The sequence below is a fragment of the Bufo gargarizans genome, chromosome 4, assembly GCF_014858855.1.
Source record: "Bufo gargarizans isolate SCDJY-AF-19 chromosome 4, ASM1485885v1, whole genome shotgun sequence".
Lineage (NCBI taxonomy): Eukaryota > Metazoa > Chordata > Amphibia > Anura > Bufonidae > Bufo > Bufo gargarizans.
This window is the reverse complement of record NC_058083.1, coordinates 408,731,147-408,749,453: the sequence shown is the minus strand read 5'-3', so window position 1 is coordinate 408,749,453 and position 18,307 is coordinate 408,731,147. Positions and strand designations below refer to the sequence as shown.

The 18,307-nt window shown below is 42.5% G+C and overlaps 1 protein-coding gene across 1 annotated transcript in view; it reads right to left on the bottom strand.

The window, feature by feature from the left end:
• CCDC170 (coiled-coil domain containing 170) overlaps positions 1-18,307 on the bottom strand; it is an 85,663-nt gene that overhangs the window by 48,886 nt on the left and 18,470 nt on the right. The window contains exons 4-5 of the mRNA XM_044292390.1: positions 13,035-13,169; positions 385-641 (exon numbers count right to left, since the gene is read on the bottom strand). Of these exons, the coding sequence (XP_044148325.1) occupies positions 385-641; positions 13,035-13,169 (392 nt within the window). The remainder of the gene's footprint in view (positions 1-384; positions 642-13,034; positions 13,170-18,307) is intronic.

Below are 18,307 nucleotides of genomic sequence, written 5' to 3'. Positions count from 1 at the left end.
GCACTTTGTGCTGGTCATCTATCTGTAAATTACTAAGAGGTCATAAACACTTACTTATGCTGCATTCTTATCAGCAAGATAAGGATTGAGCTTTAATGAGCGTTTATAAGGTCTCAGAGCAGAGATAAGGAGCCTGTCGGCTCCATGTCTGATGAAATTGAGAGAAAATTCAGATCCTGCTAATAGAGCATCTCAGCTATGTACAGAGAAAAGGACTCCATATTTTTAATAAAGACCAAATGAAAAAAATGTTTTTAGCTCATTATGAGTACAATGCACTAACTAAAAAATGTATAAAGGTGTACATAGCATTTAAATATCTTTACAAGAAAACTATTAATTTGTATCCTCATATTAATGTAGATATACGAAGTGACTGCTTACTTTAACTTGGATTCAACTTCTTGTAGCCTCTCTTTTAGTCCTTGGTTTTCCTGAATGATTCCCTGCATTGCCAATTTTGCTCTACTTTTAGAATTTGCCAGTAAACCTGACTCTTCTTCTGTCTCCTGTAACCTTGCTCGTAGAGAGGTGATCAGAGAAGACTGCCGTGCATTGTTTTCCCTGTAGTTTTCCACTTCAGCCTTTAGCTCTTGCAGACATACCTCCTTTGAGGAAAGTTTAGACCGAAGCTCCAGCAGCTAAATAAATTAATACAAATATTTAGAAAGACATTACATTGCTAAGGACACTACAGTTGAAAAGGGTTGTCCCGTCTGGACACTTATGGCGTATCGACAGGCTATGACATAAATGTTCGATAGATGCAGGTCCCACTATCTCAAGAACGGCACCATTGCTTGCCACCAGAAATGTATAGGACGCTGTGCATTCATAGCTTTCTCCAGTGCATATGCTATAAATGTCCTAATGGGAATAACCCTTTAATATAACAATGGCCAAAGATACAAAAAGGTCAGGTTACATGTAGCAGTAATGTCGAAGGATCGGGAAGAATTTTTAACTGGAGAGGATTTGTAACAATATTTACTTTGTGTAAATACACAAACCAATCAATGATAAATAATAAAAACATCATTAGTAAAAATACATTACCAAGATCATTTATGTGAAACCACTGAATTCACATGTAATACATGTAAATACTTGTGCTCCAACCTGTCTTAGAGTACTCCATGTACGGATGCAATGAAAATGTTAAGCTGTACTATAGTTGTAATGATGTAAACAATTATGGTTGTGACAAATATTGGGAGGGTTATCACTGACTGTTGGTGTAAGAAAACTGTAACATGTATGTGAACCTGGGGAGGGAGTTGGCATAGCCTCTTAAGGGAAATCTGTTCCTAGTTTTATCTTGGGCAGCATAAATCGGTGACACTGAGCAAAACAATTGGTCACCCTTCTAAATCCCAGTAATTTTAATAAAATCTGTACGGAGCACCTCCAATGTTGGCCAAGCCCCAGTGTCCGCTCCATACAGTGCACACACTCCAGAGTCCTCCTTTTCATGAGCTCCTGGCTTTTCCTGCATTCCTGGCAGGGGTCCTGGTTGGGTCAGAGAAGCTCAATACAGATTTTAAGTAAAAGACTGGGTCAATTCAAGAAAGTGCGGCAGCATTTTGTTGAGGGTATCTGTCACCAGTTTGTGCAGCCCACTGATAAAACAGTACAAAACTGGTAACTTATCCCCTTTAATATTTCAAATGGTGGCGCAAGATAACACTTGCAGATAGGGGTTCTGGGTTTGAATCTGAAGAGGGAGCAACACCTGCATGGAGTTTGTATGTTCTCCCTGTGTTTGCAAGGGTTTCCTCCAGGTCTCCTTTTTCCTCCCACACTCCAACATGCTGCAAGGTTAATTTGACAGGGTTATCAGGGTTAGATTAAAGAGTGCATTTTTACATCTCATCCAAGAACATTTCAATTTAGCTGCTTAGTTGTCCTTCAGAGAGAACAAATTCACAGATGTAAACAGTCTCTGGCCTACAAGTTGCAGATTTGTCATCATTTTTAAAGTATAAAAGAATAGAGATTCTAACAAACCTCCCACTCAGTCCATTACAAGCTGAGAACTGAAAGTCCTAGACAAAATTGTAATACCTAACTCCATGGATTCCCAATTTTTAGCATCTATTTGTGCCATTAAAGAAGACCTGTTACATAACATGTCTGTTTTAGTAACTACAGTACTTGTATCCCCCATGTAATAACAATTCTGGAGCTTCTATTCTTATGATTCAAAGTTGTGTTATCCTTTATTTATCCTGCTAGAAGTTATAAATGAATTACTAGCAGTTTACAATGAAGGTCCAGATAGGTGTTACCAGTTGGGGTAACCACAGGTAGAACTGATTTTACACCCACTAATTGGTAAAACCATCTGGACATTCATTGCAAACTGCTAGTAATTCATTCATAAATTCTAGAAAGAATAATAAAGGAATAACACAACATAGAGTCATAAGAATAGATGCTCCAGAATAGTTATTAAATGGGGATGCAAGCAGTTGCTAAAACAGACATGGCAGGAGGGTCTTCAGGTTCTCTTTAACCTCCTCAGGACCGCCGTACGCAGGATTGCATCCTGCCGGCGGTCCTGCTCTTCTGGGTGGACGCATATACGCGTCCTCCCGCGAGAGCTGAGATTTCCTGTGAACGCGCGCACACAGGCGCGCGCGCTCACAGGAACGGAAGGTAAGCGAGTGGATCTCCAGCCTGCCAGCGGCGATCGCTCGCTGGCAGGCTCGAGATCCGAATTTTTTAACCCCTAACAGGTATCTTAGACGCTGTTTTCATAACAGCGTCTAATATACCTCCTACCTGGTCCTCTGGTGGTCCCTTTTGTTAGGATCGACCACCAGAGGACTCAGGTAGGTCAGTACAGTCGCACCAAACACCACACTACACTACACCCCCCCCCCCCCGTCACTTATTAACCCCTTATAAACCCCTGATCACCCCATATAAACTCCCTTATCACCCCCCTGTCATTGATCACCGCCCTGTCATTGATCACCCCCCTGTCAGGCTCCGTTCAGACGTCCGTATGATTTTTACGGATCCACGGATACATGGATCGGATCCGCAAAAAGCATACAGACGTCTGAATGGAGCCTTACAGGGGGGTGATCAATGACAGGCGGGTGATCACCCATATACACTCCCTGATCACCCCCTGTCATTGATCACCCCCCTGTCATTGATCACCCCCCTGTAAGGCTCCATTCAGACGTCCGCATGATTTTTACGGATCCATGGATACATGGATCGGATCCACAAAACACATGCGGACGTCTGAATGGAGCCTTACAGGGGGTGATCAATGACAGGCGGGTGATCACCCATATACACTCCCTGATCACCCCCCTGTAATTGATAACCCCCCTGTAAGGCTCCATTCAGACGTCCGCATGTGTTTTGTGGATCCGATCCATGTATCCATGGATCCGTAAAAATCATGCGGACGTCTGAATGGAGCCTTACAGGGGGGTGATCAATGACAGGCGGGTGATCACCCATATACACTCCCTGATCACCCCCTGTCATTGATCACCCTCCTGTCATTGATCACCCCCCTGTAAGGCTCCATTCAGACGTCCGCATGATTTTTACGGATCCATGGATCGGATCCGCAAAACACATGCGGACGTCTGAATGGAGCCTTACAGGGGGGGTGATCATTGACAGGGGGGTGATCACCCTGATCACCCCCTGTCATTGATAACCCCCCTGTAAGGCTCCATTCAGACGTCCGCATGTGTTTTGTGGATCCGATCCATGTATCCATGGATCCGTAAAAAATCATGCGGATGTCTGAATGGAGCCTTACAGGGGGGGTGATCATTGACAGGGGGGTGATCACCCTGATCACCCCCTGTCATTGATAACCCCCCTGTAAGGCTCCATTCAGACGTCCGCATGTGTTTTGTGGATCCGATCCATGTATCCATGGATCCATAAAAAATCATGCGGATGTCTGAATGGAGCCTTACAGGGGGGGTGATCATTGACAGGGGGGTGATCACCCTGATCACCCCCTGTCATTGATAACCCCCCTGTAAGGCTCCATTCAGACGTCCGCATGTGTTTTGTGGATCCGATCCATGTATCCATGGATCCGTAAAAAATCATGCGGATGTCTGAATGGAGCCTTACAGAGGGGGTGATCAGTGACAGGGGGGTGATCACCCTGATCACCCCCTGTCATTGATAACCCCCCTGTAAGGCTCCATTCAGACGTCCGCATGTGTTTTGTGGATCCGATCCATGTATCCATGGATCCGTAAAAAATCATGCGGATGTCTGAATGGAGCCTTACAGGGGGGGTGATCAGTGACAGGGGGGTGATCACCCTGATCACCCCCTGTCATTGATAACCCCCCTGTAAGGCTCCATTCAGACGTCCGCATGTGTTTTGTGGATCCGATCCATGTATCCATGGATCCGTAAAAAATCATGCGGATGTCTGAATGGAGCCTTACAGGGGGGGTGATCAGTGACAGGGGGGTGATCACCCTGATCACCCCCTGTCATTGATAACCCCCCTGTAAGGCTCCATTCAGACGTCCGCATGTGTTTTGTGGATCCGATCCATGTATCCATGGATCCGTAAAAAATCATGCGGATGTCTGAATGGAGCCTTACAGGGGGGGTGATCAGTGACAGGGGGGTGATCACCCTGATCACCCCCTGTCATTGATAACCCCCCTGTAAGGCTCCATTCAGACGTCCGCATGTGTTTTGTGGATCCGATCCATGTATCCATGGATCCGTAAAAAATCATGCGGATGTCTGAATGGAGCCTTACAGGGGGGGTGATCAGTGACAGGGGGGTGATCACCCTGATCACCCCCTGTCATTGATAACCCCCCTGTAAGGCTCCATTCAGACGTCCGCATGTGTTTTGTGGATCCGATCCATGTATCCATGGATCCGTAAAAAATCATGCGGATGTCTGAATGGAGCCTTACAGGGGGGGTGATCAGTGACAGGGGGGTGATCACCCTGATCACCCCCTGTCATTGATAACCCCCCTGTAAGGCTCCATTCAGACGTCCGCATGTGTTTTGTGGATCCGATCCATGTATCCATGGATCCGTAAAAAATCATGCGGATGTCTGAATGGAGCCTTACAGGGGGGGTGATCAGTGACAGGGGGGTGATCACCCTGATCACCCCCTGTCATTGATAACCCCCCTGTAAGGCTCCATTCAGACGTCCGCATGTGTTTTGTGGATCCGATCCATGTATCCATGGATCCGTAAAAAATCATGCGGATGTCTGAATGGAGCCTTACAGGGGGGGTGATCAGTGACAGGGGGGTGATCACCCTGATCACCCCCTGTCATTGATAACCCCCCTGTAAGGCTCCATTCAGACGTCCGCATGTGTTTTGTGGATCCGATCCATGTATCCATGGATCCGTAAAAAATCATGCGGATGTCTGAATGGAGCCTTACAGGGGGGGTGATCAGTGACAGGGGGGTGATCACCCTGATCACCCCCTGTCATTGATAACCCCCCTGTAAGGCTCCATTCAGACGTCCGCATGTGTTTTGCGGATCCGATCCATGGATCCGTAAAAATTATACGGACGTCTGAATGGAGCATTACAGGGGGGTGATCAATGACAGGGGGGTGATCAGGGAGTCTATATGGGTGATCACCCCCCTGTCATTGATCACCCCCCCTGTCATTGATCACCCCCCCTGTCATTGATCCCCCCCCTGTCATTGATCACCCCCCTGTCATTGATCACCCCCCCTGGTAAGGCTCCATTCAGACATTTTTGTTGGGCACAAGTTAGCGGAAATTTTTTGTTTGTTTTTGTTTTTTCTTACAAAGTCTCATATTCTACTAACTTGTGTCAAAAAATAAAATCTCACATGGACGCACCATACCCCTCACGGAATCCAAATGCGTAAACATTTTTAGACATTTATATTCCAGACTTCTTCTCACGCTTTAGGGCCCCTAAAAAGCCAGGGCAGTATAAATACCCCACATGTGACCCCATTTCGGAAAGAAGACACCCCAAGGTATTCCGTGAGGGGCATATTGAGTCCATGAAAGATTGAAATTTTTGTCCTAAGTTAGCGGAAAGTGAGACTTTGTGAGAAAAAAAAAAAAAAAAAAATCAATATCCGCTAACTTATGCAAAAAAAAAAAAAATAAATTCTAGGAACTCGCCATGCCCCTCATTGAATACCTTGGGGTGTCTTCTTTCCAAAGTGGGGTCACATGTGGGGTATTTATACTGCCCTGGCTTTTTAGGGGCCCGAAAGTGTGAGAAGAAGTCTGGGATCCAAATGTCAAAAAATGCCCTCCTAAAAGGAATTTGGGCCCCTTTGCGCATCTAGGCTTCAAAAAAGTGTCACACATGTGGTATCGCCGTACTCAGGAGAAGTTGGGGAATGTGTTTTGGGGTGTCATTTTACATATATCCATGCTGGGTGAGAAAAATATCTTGGTCAAATGCCAACTTTGTAAAAAAAAATATGGGAAAAGTTGTCTTTTGCCAAGATATTTCTCTCACCCAGCATGGGTATATGTAAAATGACCCCCCAAAACACATTGCCCAACTTCTCCTGAGTACGGCGATACCACATGTGTGACACTTTTTTGCAGCCAAGGTGGGCAAAGGGGCACATATTCCAAAGTGCACCTTTCGGATTTCGCAGGCCATTTTTTACACATTTTGATTGCAAGGTACTTCTTACACATTTGGGCCCCTAAATTGCCAGAGCACTATAACTACGCCACAAGTGACCCCATTTTGGAAAGAAGACACCCCAAGGTATTCCGTGAGGGGCACGGCGAGTTCCTAGAATTTTTTATTTTTTGTCACAAGTTAGCGGAAAATGATGATTTTTCTTTTTTTTTCTTTTTTCCTTACAAAGTCTCATATTCCACTAACTTGCGACAAAAAATAAAAAATTCTAGGAACTCGCCATGCCCCTCACGGAATACCTTGGGGTGTCTTCTTTCCAAAATGGGGTCACTTGTGGCGTAGTTATACTGTCCTGGCAATTTAGGGGCCCAAATGTGTGAGAAGAACTTTGCAATCAAAATGTGTAAAAAATGCCCTGCAAAATCCGAAAGGTGCACTTTGGAATATGTGCCCCTTTGCCCACCTTGGCAGCAAAAAAATGTGACACATCTGGTATCGCCGTACTCAGGAGAAGTTGGGCAATGTGTTTTGGGGTGTCATTTTACATATACCCATGCTGGGTGAGAAAAATATCTTGGTCAAATGCCAACTTTGTATAAAAAAGTTGTCTTTTGCCAAGATATTTCTCTCACCCAGCATGGCTATATGTAAAATGACACCCCAAAACACATTCCCCAACTTCTCCTGAGTACGGCGATACCAGATGTGTCACACTTTTTTGCTGCCAAGGTGGGCAAAGGGGCACATATTCCAAAGTGCACCTTTCGGATTTCACCGGTCATTTTTTACAGATTTTGATTGCAAAGTACTTCTCACACATATGGGCCCCTAAATTGCCAGGGCAGTATAACTACGCCACAAGTGACCCCATTTTGGAAAGAAGACACCCCAAGGTATTCCGTGAGGGGCATGGTGAGTTCCTAGAATTTTTTATTTTTTGTCGCAAGTTAGTGGAATATGAGACTTTGTAAGAAAAAATAAAAAAAATAAAATCATCATCATTTTCCGCTAACTTGTGACAAAAAATAAAAAGTTCTATGAACTCACTATGCCCATCAGCGAATACCTTAGGGTGTCTACTTTCCGAAATGGGGTCATTTGTGGGGGTTTTCTACTGTTTGGGCATTGTAGAACCTCAGGAATCATGACAGGTGCTCAGAAAATCAGAGTTGCTTCAAAAAGCGGAAATTCACATTTTTGTACCATAGTTTGTAAATGCTATAACTTTTACCCAAACCATTTTTTTTTTTTTTGCCCAAACATTTTTTTTTTTATCAAAGACATGTAGAACAATAAATTTGGCGAAAAATTTATATATGGATGTCGTTTTTTTTGCAAAATTTTACAGCTGAAAGTGAAAAATGTCATTTTTTTTGCAAAAAAATCGTTACATTTTGATTAATAACAAAAAAAGTAAAAATGTCAGCAGCAATGAAATACCACCAAATGAAAGCTCCATTAGTGAGAAGAAAAGAAGGTAAAATTCATTTGGGTGGTAAGTTGCATGACCGAGCGATAAACGGTGAAAGTAGTGTAGTGCCGAAGTGTAAAAAGTGCTCTGGTCATGAAGGGGGTTTCACCTAGGGGGGCTGAAGTGGTTAAGGTCTACACATAAAGCTAAGGACTGGCTTGATAAAATATCAAGAAAATGAATGTTCAGTAGACAGTATGCTAGTATCTCATTAGGAAAGTAAAAGAACACTTCATATTTCCAGGTCAAAGACTCTGTTTAATTTCATACATAAATTTACTGTATTGTGAAAATTGTTTAAAGATGTAGATTACAATAAAGGCAATTAACTGTGATCTACTTTTTAGCATGCAGTATACATATATATGTATACCCTGAAGATTTGGCAGTTTGAATGCTTAGAAAAAAAAAAGGAGACGATGCAATGTTGTAGCCAACGCTGGGCAATAAATACCTTTTTGCAGTCTGACCCCTGTCCCTCCCCAATTACAGATAAACTGCCTGGGGCCCATTACCAAATTGTTGAGATGTTTGTTAATCACTAGCACTGAAGGAATTTCCTCCGCTTAAAAAACAGGAGAAAAAGGCTTTCGCTATATGTAGATGACTGAATATAATTCTGCTGCTAATCGGTTTTTTAACCCTAGTTGATCTGTTTGTGTGGACATAAAACTTTTTTTTTTAATCAAGCTTTTTATCTATATTTTATGCAGTGGATCAATGAAAGATGGACATAACGCAAATGCCTCTGTGTTCTGTTCTTGGTTTTCACTGACTCCTATACACAGAATTGTTAGCCTAATGAAAAGTATGTACAGTATATGCACTCAATAATTGGTCAGGGCTTCTTTTGCATGAATTACTGCATCAATGCGGCGTGGCAGGAAGGCAATCAGCCTGTGGCACTGCTGAGGTGTTATGGAATCCCAGGTTGCTTTGATAGCAGCCTTAAAGGGAACCTGTCACCAGGATTTTGGGTATAGAGCTGAGGACATGGGTTGCTAGATGGCCGCTAGCACATCTGCAATACCCAGTCCCCATAGCTCTGTGTGCTTTTATTGTGTATAAAAACCGATTTGATACATATGCAAATTAACATGAGATGAGTCCTGTCCCTGACTCATCTCACGTACAGGACTCATCTCAGGTTAATTTGCATATGTATCAAATCGGGTTTTTTTACACAATATAAGCACACAGATCTATGGGGACTGGATATTGCGGATGTGCTAGCAGCCATCTAGCAACCCACATCCTTAGCTCTATACACAAAATCCAGGTGACAGGTTCCCTTTAAGCTCATCTGCATTGTTGGGTCTGGTGTCTCTGTTATCTTCCTCTTGACAATAAGGCCTCATGAACATGAACGTGTGCCGGCCATTCCGTGCATTGGGGACCACACTCCGCAGTGCTTCCGTGCCTCCATTCCGCACCACTTATTCTGTATTGCAGACCCATTCAAGTGAATGGGTCTGCATCCATGATACGGTGCCCACACGGCCGGTGCCCGTAAATTGCAGACCCGCTGTTTGCGGGCCACAATACGGGCACAGCCGGGCAACGGCCGAGTGCATGAGGCCATGTACATAAATTCTCTATGGGGTTTATTTCAGGCGAGTTTGCTGGCCAGACAAGCAAAGTGATATTGTGGTTATTAAACCAGGTATTGCTACTTTGCGCAGCGTGAGCAAAATGCCAAGTCCTGCGGGAAAATGAAATCAGCATCTCCATAAAGCTTTTCAGCAGCGGGATGCATGAAGTGCTCTAAAATTTCCTGGTGGACTGCTTTTTTGACTTTGGACTTGATATAACACAGGGGGCCAACACCAGCAGATGACATGTCTCCCCAAAATATCACTGACACTGAAAACTTCACACTGGACCTCAAGCAACTTAGATTTTGTGCCTCTCCACTCTTTCAGACTCTGGGGCCTTTATTTCCAAATAAAATGCAAAATTTACTTTTTATCTGAAATCAGGACTTTGGACCACTGAGCAACAGTCCAGTCCATTTTCCCCTTAGCCCCAGTTCTGATGTTGTCTCTGGATCATGAGAGGCTTGACACAAGGAATGCGACAGTTGTAACACATGTCCTGGATACGTATGTGTGGTGGCTTCTGAACCACTGACGCTGACCACGGTCCACTCCTTGTGAATATGCTCAAAATTCATGAACCTTTTTCTACCTCACGTTTTCCTTCAACTGAACCTCCATTAATATGCTTGGATACAGCACTCTGTAAACAGCCAGCTTCTTTAGCAGTGACCTTTTGTGGCTTACCCTCCTTGTGGAGGATGTCAATGACTGTCTTCTGGACAACTGTCAAGTTAGCAGTCTCCCCCATGATTGTAAACCAGATTACTAACCTACTGAACCAGACTGAGGGGTCATTTAATGTTTTTTTTGTGTTGATTAACTGATTTTAGTGTGATATATGGAGTCTACAATATTGAACTTTTTCACAATATTCTGATTTTCCAAGATACTATTTAGCATACTATTACTACCAAATACTTTTGGGTTTCCATTAGCTGTAAGCCATAATCATTAACATTAAAATAAATAAATGCTTGAAATAGATCACTCTGTATGTAACGATTCTATATAAAAATTTAATTTCACTCTTTGAAATGAATTACTGAAATAAATTAACTTTTTGATGATATTCAGTGAATCATCACATTTTCTTCTTATTTTTTCTTTAATGTCGACACTAATGGGGTTGGGGGGAAGGTTGGGAATTAGAACTAGTCACAACTGGGGTAATAATATATGTATGAGGCACAACTGGGAGCTAATATCTGTACTGGGGCACAACTTAAAAGCTATTATAACTACTGGGAGGCACTAAGGGGGCCATTATCTATACTGGGGGCAATTATAACTACAGGGGCACCAAGGGGTACATAATTTATACTGGGAGCACTACGGGGCACATAATATACAGTGCTGCCCATAATTATTCATACCCCTGGCAAGTTTTGACTTTTGAATTTTGAAGTTACTTTTATTCAACCAGCAAGTAATTTTTGGATGGGAAATGACATAGGTGTCTCCCGAAAGATAATAAGACAATGTACAAAAGGCATTATTGTGTAAAAAAAAAAAAAAATCACAGCTTTTATTTACATCTGAGCAAAAAATAAAAGATGTTCCGCATTGTGGAAAATCTCAGAGGACGTAGTCGGAAGCCAAAAGTGACACCGGTGCTGGCCAGGAGGATAGTTAGAGAGGTGAAAAAGAATCCAAGGATCACCACCAAGGCCATCCTGGTGAATCTGGGCTCTACTGGTGGCAAGGTCTCAAGGCAGACAATCCAACGAACACTGCACAATGCAGCCCAAGGAGGACGTCACTTCTCCAGATAAGGCACACAAAAGCCCGCTTGGCCTTGCAAAAGCTCATCTGGACAAAGACGACTTCTGGTCTTCTGTGTTATGGTCAGATGAAACAAAAATTTAATTGTTTGGTCACAATGATATTTCCTTCATTTAACGTAAAAAAGGAGAAGCCTTCAACCCAAAGAACACCATCTCCACTGTCAAATATGGTGGTGGGAACCTAATGCTTTGGGGGTGTTTTTCAGCCAATGGACCAGCGAATCTAATCACAGTAAACGGCACCATGAAAAAAGAGCAATACATGAGGATTCTCAACGACAACATCAGGCAGTCTGCAGAGAAACTTGGCCTTGGGCACCAGTGGACATTTCAGCATGACAATGACCCAAAACACACAGCAAAAGTGGTGCAAAAGTGGTGAAGAAATGGTTAGCAGACAACAACATTAACGTTTTGGAGTGGCCCAGCCAGAGTCCAGACTGGAATCCAATTGAGAATCTGTGGAGGGAGCTAAAGATCAGGGTGATGGCAAAAAGACCCTCCAACCTGAAAGACTTGGAGCTCATTGCTAAAGATGAATGGGCCAAAATACCTGTAGAGACATGCAAAAAGCTGGTCTGCAATTATAGGAAGCGTTTGATTGCTGTAACAGCCAATAAAGGCTTTTCTATTGATTATTGAGAAGGGTATGAATAATTTTGGACTGGACACTTTTTGCTCAAATGTAAATAAAAGCTGAGAAATGTTTTTTTTTTTACACAATAATGCCTCTTGTACATCGTTTAATTATCTTTTGGGAGACACCTATGTCATTTCCGTCAAAAAATTACTTGCTGGTTGAATGAAAGTAACTTTAAGTCAAAATTTGCCAGGGGTATGAATAATTATGGGCAGCACTGTATATACTGAGGGTACTGAAGGAGTTGGGTGTCTACCTGAATGAAAATCATCAGTTTTTGATGGCTGTTTTTCACAGCTGTAAAAAAAAAGCATACAAAACAGCCCTTAAAAATGGACAGACGGTCAAAAAATTGATGAACGAATGGTTGAAAAATGGACATGAAAAACCGACAGTGTTGTCCTTTTTAACTGCAGTTTTTTTTCCACTGTCATGTGAATGCAGCCTTTCAATTTGCATGACTGCTGCACAGGCTACTATGTAAAGTCCACACAGTGAGACCCTCTGTTGATGTATAGAACATTTGAATAGGAAATAGGGAGAAAGATGATATTTAGTTTAATCTGCTCAAAACATATCTTCTCACATAAAAGGTGTCCAAATTTGTGCATAAGACTGGGAAGGGGGGGGGGGGGGTTGTCGTCATTTATCAAACTGGTATAAAGTAGAACTGGCTTAGTTGTCCATAGCAACCAATCAGATTCCACCTTTTATTTTTGACAGCTCCATTGGAAAATGAAAGATGGAATCTGATTGGTTGCTATGGACAACTAAGCCAGTGTAAAATTCTGAAATCAGAGTACTGCCTAAGGAAGGACTTAAGATTTTTGTTATTTTCTTCCTATACCCCCTTTAATAAATGCAGTTTACAATAAAATATACAGTAATTTAGCATGGAAACATTTACCTCTGATTGCGCAGTTTCATATTTTACATGAAGAGCCGCCAGTTCACTGTGAGAATTTTCCGCAACCATTCTATAATGATTCATTTGCTCCCGTGTGATAGGTACATCAATAAATTGTGGATCAGAGTAGGAAGACTGGCAAAGAAAAAATACCAGTTAATGTCGTTTACTTGTGCAGCACATTTTTATTTTGCAACAATACTGAATCACAGTAAATTTATTTGCACCTTTTTGCGTTTTCCTTGCTGTTTTTGAGCAGGTTTTTAATATAAAGCAGCTTTTGGTGTGAAAGAGTGAATGAAGTATGCCAAGTCACTATCAGCTATTGAAGTGAATGGGGGCAGCGCTGCAGTAACTAGCTCCGTCCACTACCCACAATGGACAAAAGCTGTAGTTTCTGCCCCAAAATACGGTGCCGGAGCTATGGCAGAACAGCTGGTCGGCAGATGTGCGGAGTGTCAGCAAAGGTATCTGTGCATGGAAGAGATCTGTTAAAGAGGTGTCTCTTCTTGCCATTTCCACAATGAGCTGGGAACAAGTGATGGCCCCAGGTGACTGCGAGCCAGTGTTGAAACTAGTTCTAGTGTTGCAGCACTTTAAAACATAAGTATCATGAGACCTGAAAAACTATCGTTAAGACATTCCTGTGTACCTTTAGCTTTAGGGTGACTCAGTGGTTAGCACTGTGCCTTGCAGCGCTGGGGTCCTTGGTTCGAATCCGACCACGGACAACATCTGCATGGAGTTTGTGTGGGTTTCCTCCCACACTCCAAAGACATACTGATAGGAACCTTAGATTGTGAGCCCCATTGGGGACAGCTGGATGTTAATGTCTGTAAAGTGCTGCGGAATATAGTAGCGCTATATAAGTGCATGAAATAAATAATATTAGAGACTGTTAGGCCTCTTTCACACAGGCGAGATTTCCGCGCAGGTGCAATACGTGAGGTGAACGCATTGCACCCGCACTGAATCCGGACCCATTCATTTCTATGGGGCTGTGCACATGAGCAGTGATTTTCACGCATCACTTGTGAATTGCGTGAAAATCGCAGCATGCTCTATTTTGTGCATTTTTCACACAACGCAGGCCCCATAGAAGTGAACGGGGCTGCGTGAAAATCATCTTGATCGCGTAGTTGCCTATCTCTTCTTACTTCTTTAATCATGAGCTGACGGCTAAAGGACCTGTGGTGACGTCACATCACATGGTCCAATCACATGGTCCATCACCATGGTGATAGACCATGTGATTGGACCATGTGATAAGCTCAGTGACGTCACTTCAGGTCCTAAAGAAAGAGCAGAGACTGGCAGCTATGGAGGAGGTGAGTTAATTATTATTATTTTTTTAACCCTCAATTGACCTTCTACTTAGCAGTCTGTATTAAAGAATGCTATTATTTTCCCTTATAACTATGTTATAAGGGAAAATAATAAAATCCACACTACAACTAACCCAAACCCGAACTACATTTTAGAAGTTCGGGTCTGGGTACCACATTCATTTTTTTCTCACGCGTGTGCATAACTGAACCACGCAACGCAATCGCAGTCAAAACTGACTGAACTTGTGTGCTCACTCGCACGATTTCCCCGCCGCACACATGCATCCTATCTAGCCCCAATCCGTAACGCCCAGGTGAAAGAGGCCTTAAGCCTCATTCACACGTCCGTATTTCATGGACGTGTGCAGTACGTTTTCTCCACGGAAAGCACACGTCCCCATTCATTTTAATGTGTGTATTCACACATCAGTGTTTTAGCACGGTCGTGGGTCAGTTTTTTTTAGCACAGATGCATGCTCTATTTTGTCCGTCCGTCACGGATCCATCACGTCCATTATAGTCAACGAGTCCATGAAAATTACGGATGCAACACGGATGCCATGCGTGTTGCATCCGTGTTTCAAGGATTAACCACCTCAGCCCCCCTAGCTTAAACACCCTTAATGACCAGACCACTTTTTACAATTCTGCACTACACTACTTTCACCGTTTATTGCTCGGTCATGCAACTTACCACCCAAATGAATTTTACCTCCTTTTCTTCTCACTAATAGAGCTTTCATTTGGTGGTATTTCATTGCTGCTGACATTTTTTGTTATTAATCTAAATTTACCGAATTTATTTTAAAAAAATGAGATTTTTCACTTTCAGTTGTAAAATCTTTAAAATAAAACTAAATTTCTATATATATTTTTCTCTAAATTTATTGTTCTACATGTCTTCGATGAAAAAAAAATGTTTCGGAAAAAAAAAATGGTTTGGGTAAAAGTTATAGCGTTTACAAACTATGGTACAAAAATGTGAATTTCCGCTTTTTGAAGCAGCTCTGACTTTCTGAGCACCTGTCATTTTTCCTGAGGTTCTACAATGCCCAGACAGTAGAAAAACCCCACAAATGACCCCATTTCAGAAAGTAGACACCCTAAGGTATTCGCTGATGGGCATATTGAGTTCATAGAACTTTTTATTTTTTGTCACAAGTTAGCGGAAAATGATGATTTTTTATTTTATTTTTTTCCTTACAAAGTCTCATATTCCACTAACTTGTGACAAAAAATAAAAACTTCCATGAACTCACTATGCCCATCATGAAATACATTGGGGTGTCTTCTTTCCAAAATGGGGTCACTTGTGGGGTAGTTATACTGCCCTGGCATTTTAGGGGCCCTAATGCGTGAGAAGTAGTTTGAAATCAAAATGTGTAAAAAATGCCCTGTGAAATCCTAAAGGTGCTCTTTGGAATGTGGTCTCCTTTGCCCACCTAGGCTGCAAAAAAGTGTCACAAATGTGGTATCGCCGTACACAGGAGAAGTCGGGCAATGTGTTTTGGGGTGTCTTTTTACACATGCCCATGCTGGGTGAGATAAATATCTCTGTCAAATGACAACTTTGTATAAAAAAATTGGAAAAGTTGTCTTTTAGAGAGATATTTCTCTCACCCAGCATGGGTATATGCAAAAAGACACCCCAAAACACATTGTCCAACTTCTCCTGAGTACGGCGATACCACATGTGTGACACTTTTTTGCAGCCTAGGTGGGCACAGGGGCCCACATTCTTTCACAGGGCATTTTTTACAGATTTTGATTTCAAACTACTTCTCACGCATTTGGGCCCCTAAAATGCCAGGGCAGTATAACTACCCCACAAGTGACCCTATTTTTGAAAGAAGACACCCCAAGGTATTTCGTGATGGGCATAGTGAGTTCATGGAAGTTTTTATTTTTTGTCACAAGTTAGTGGAATATGAGACTTTGTAAGAAAAAAAAAAAGAAATCATCTTTTTCCGCTAACTTGTGACAAAAAAAAAATTCTAGGAACTCGCCATGCCCCTCACGGAATACCTTGGGGTGTCTTCTTTCCAAAATGGGGTCACTTGTGGGGTAGTTATGCTGCCCTGGCATTTTAGGGGCCCTAATGTTTGAGAAGTAGTTTGAAATCCAAATGTGTTAAAAATGCCCTGTGAAATCCTAAAGGTGCTCTTTAGAATTTGGGCCCCTTTGCCCACCTAGGCTGCAAAAAAGTGTCACACATGTGGTATCGCCGTACTCGGAAGAAGTAAATCAATGTGTTGTGCAGTGTATTTTTACATATACCCATGCTGGGTGAGAGAAATATCTCTCTAAAAGTCAACTTTTCCCATTTTTTTATACAAAGTTGTCATTATAGAGAGATATTTATCTCACCCAATATGGGTATATGTAAAAAGACACCCCAAAACACATTGCCCAACCTCTCCTGAGTACGGCGATACCACATGTGTGACACTTTTTTGCAGCCTAGATGCGCAAAGGGGCCCAAATTCCTTTTAGGAGGGCATTTTTAGACATTTGGATCCCAGACTTCTTCTCACGCTTTAGGGCCCCTAAAATGCCAGGGCAGTATAAATACCCCACATGTGACCCCATTTTGGAAAGAAGACACCCCAAGGTATTCAATGAGGGGCATGGCGAGTTCATAGAAGATATTTTTTTTTGGGCACAAGTTAGCGGAAATTATTATTATTTTTTTCTCACAAAGTCTCCCTTTCCGCTAACTTGGGACAAAAAGTTCACATGTGAGGTATTTATACTGGCTTGGCATTTTAGGGGCCCTAAAGAGGAATATAAATGTCAAAAAAAAAATACGCATTTGGATTCCGTGATGGGTATGGTGAGTTCATGTGAGATTTTATTTTTTGTCACGTTAGTGGAAAATGAGACTTTGTAAGAAAAAACAAACAAAAAAAAATCAATTTCCGCTAACTTGTGTGGAAATTGAATGGAGCCTTACAGGGGGGTGATCAATGACAGGGGGGTGATCAAGGAGTCTATATGGGGTGATCACCACCCTGTCATGGATCCGTGGATCCGCAAAACACATATGGACCTCTGAATGGAGCCTTACAGGGGGGTGATCAGGGAGTCTATATGGGGTGATCACCCCCCTGTCATTGATCACCCCCCTGTAAGGCTCCATTCAGACGTCTGTATGTGTTTTATGGATCCGATCCATGGATCCATGGGGATGATCAGGGAGTCTATATGGGGTGATCAGGGGGTTAATAAGGGGTTAACAAGATGACGCCCCGGCGCGTCCAGGAGGAATAACAGGGCCGCCGCAAAGACGCAAACCTGCATGCGGCGGTCCTGTAGTGGTTAAGAAGAGATTCTTTGAAAATTATTTTTCAGCTGTTGAGTGTCAGTGAAACACTGATGGCTCACGGACAGCAAAAAACTGACCCACGGACCCAACACAGATCTGTCACAGGAGAAAACACAGATTGAACACGGTCCGTGTTACCACTGATCCAAAACTGACACGGACGTCTGCATGTAGCCTTAGAGTGCTAGAGAATTCTTCATCTTCTAAGTACTGTAGCAGTTCTTCTTCACACTCCAGCAGGTTTTTCCTGAATGTCTTCTCTGGATTCAGTTTACCACCTGTATTCAAAAGCCTTCCAGAATCTGTATACAGTGCTTTGACCCCTTTTGCACTTGCCTACTTTCAGCATTAAGGAGGACCTGTCACCACTAATGACATGTCTTATATAGTTACGATTAGTGTTCCACATTAAAGGGAATGTGTCATCAGAAAATGAACTGCTGTTTAAATCACTTTTTTATGTTTAACATATTTTTTTTATCATTTTTGATTATGTTATTTTAAATTTTCCATGTCATTATGTAAACTGAAAAAAAAAATCTTGCAGTTTTTGCACTGGCCACTATGTCTAATAATTGGCGCCACTTCTTGGTTTGTACAGATTACTTTACGGGAGTTAA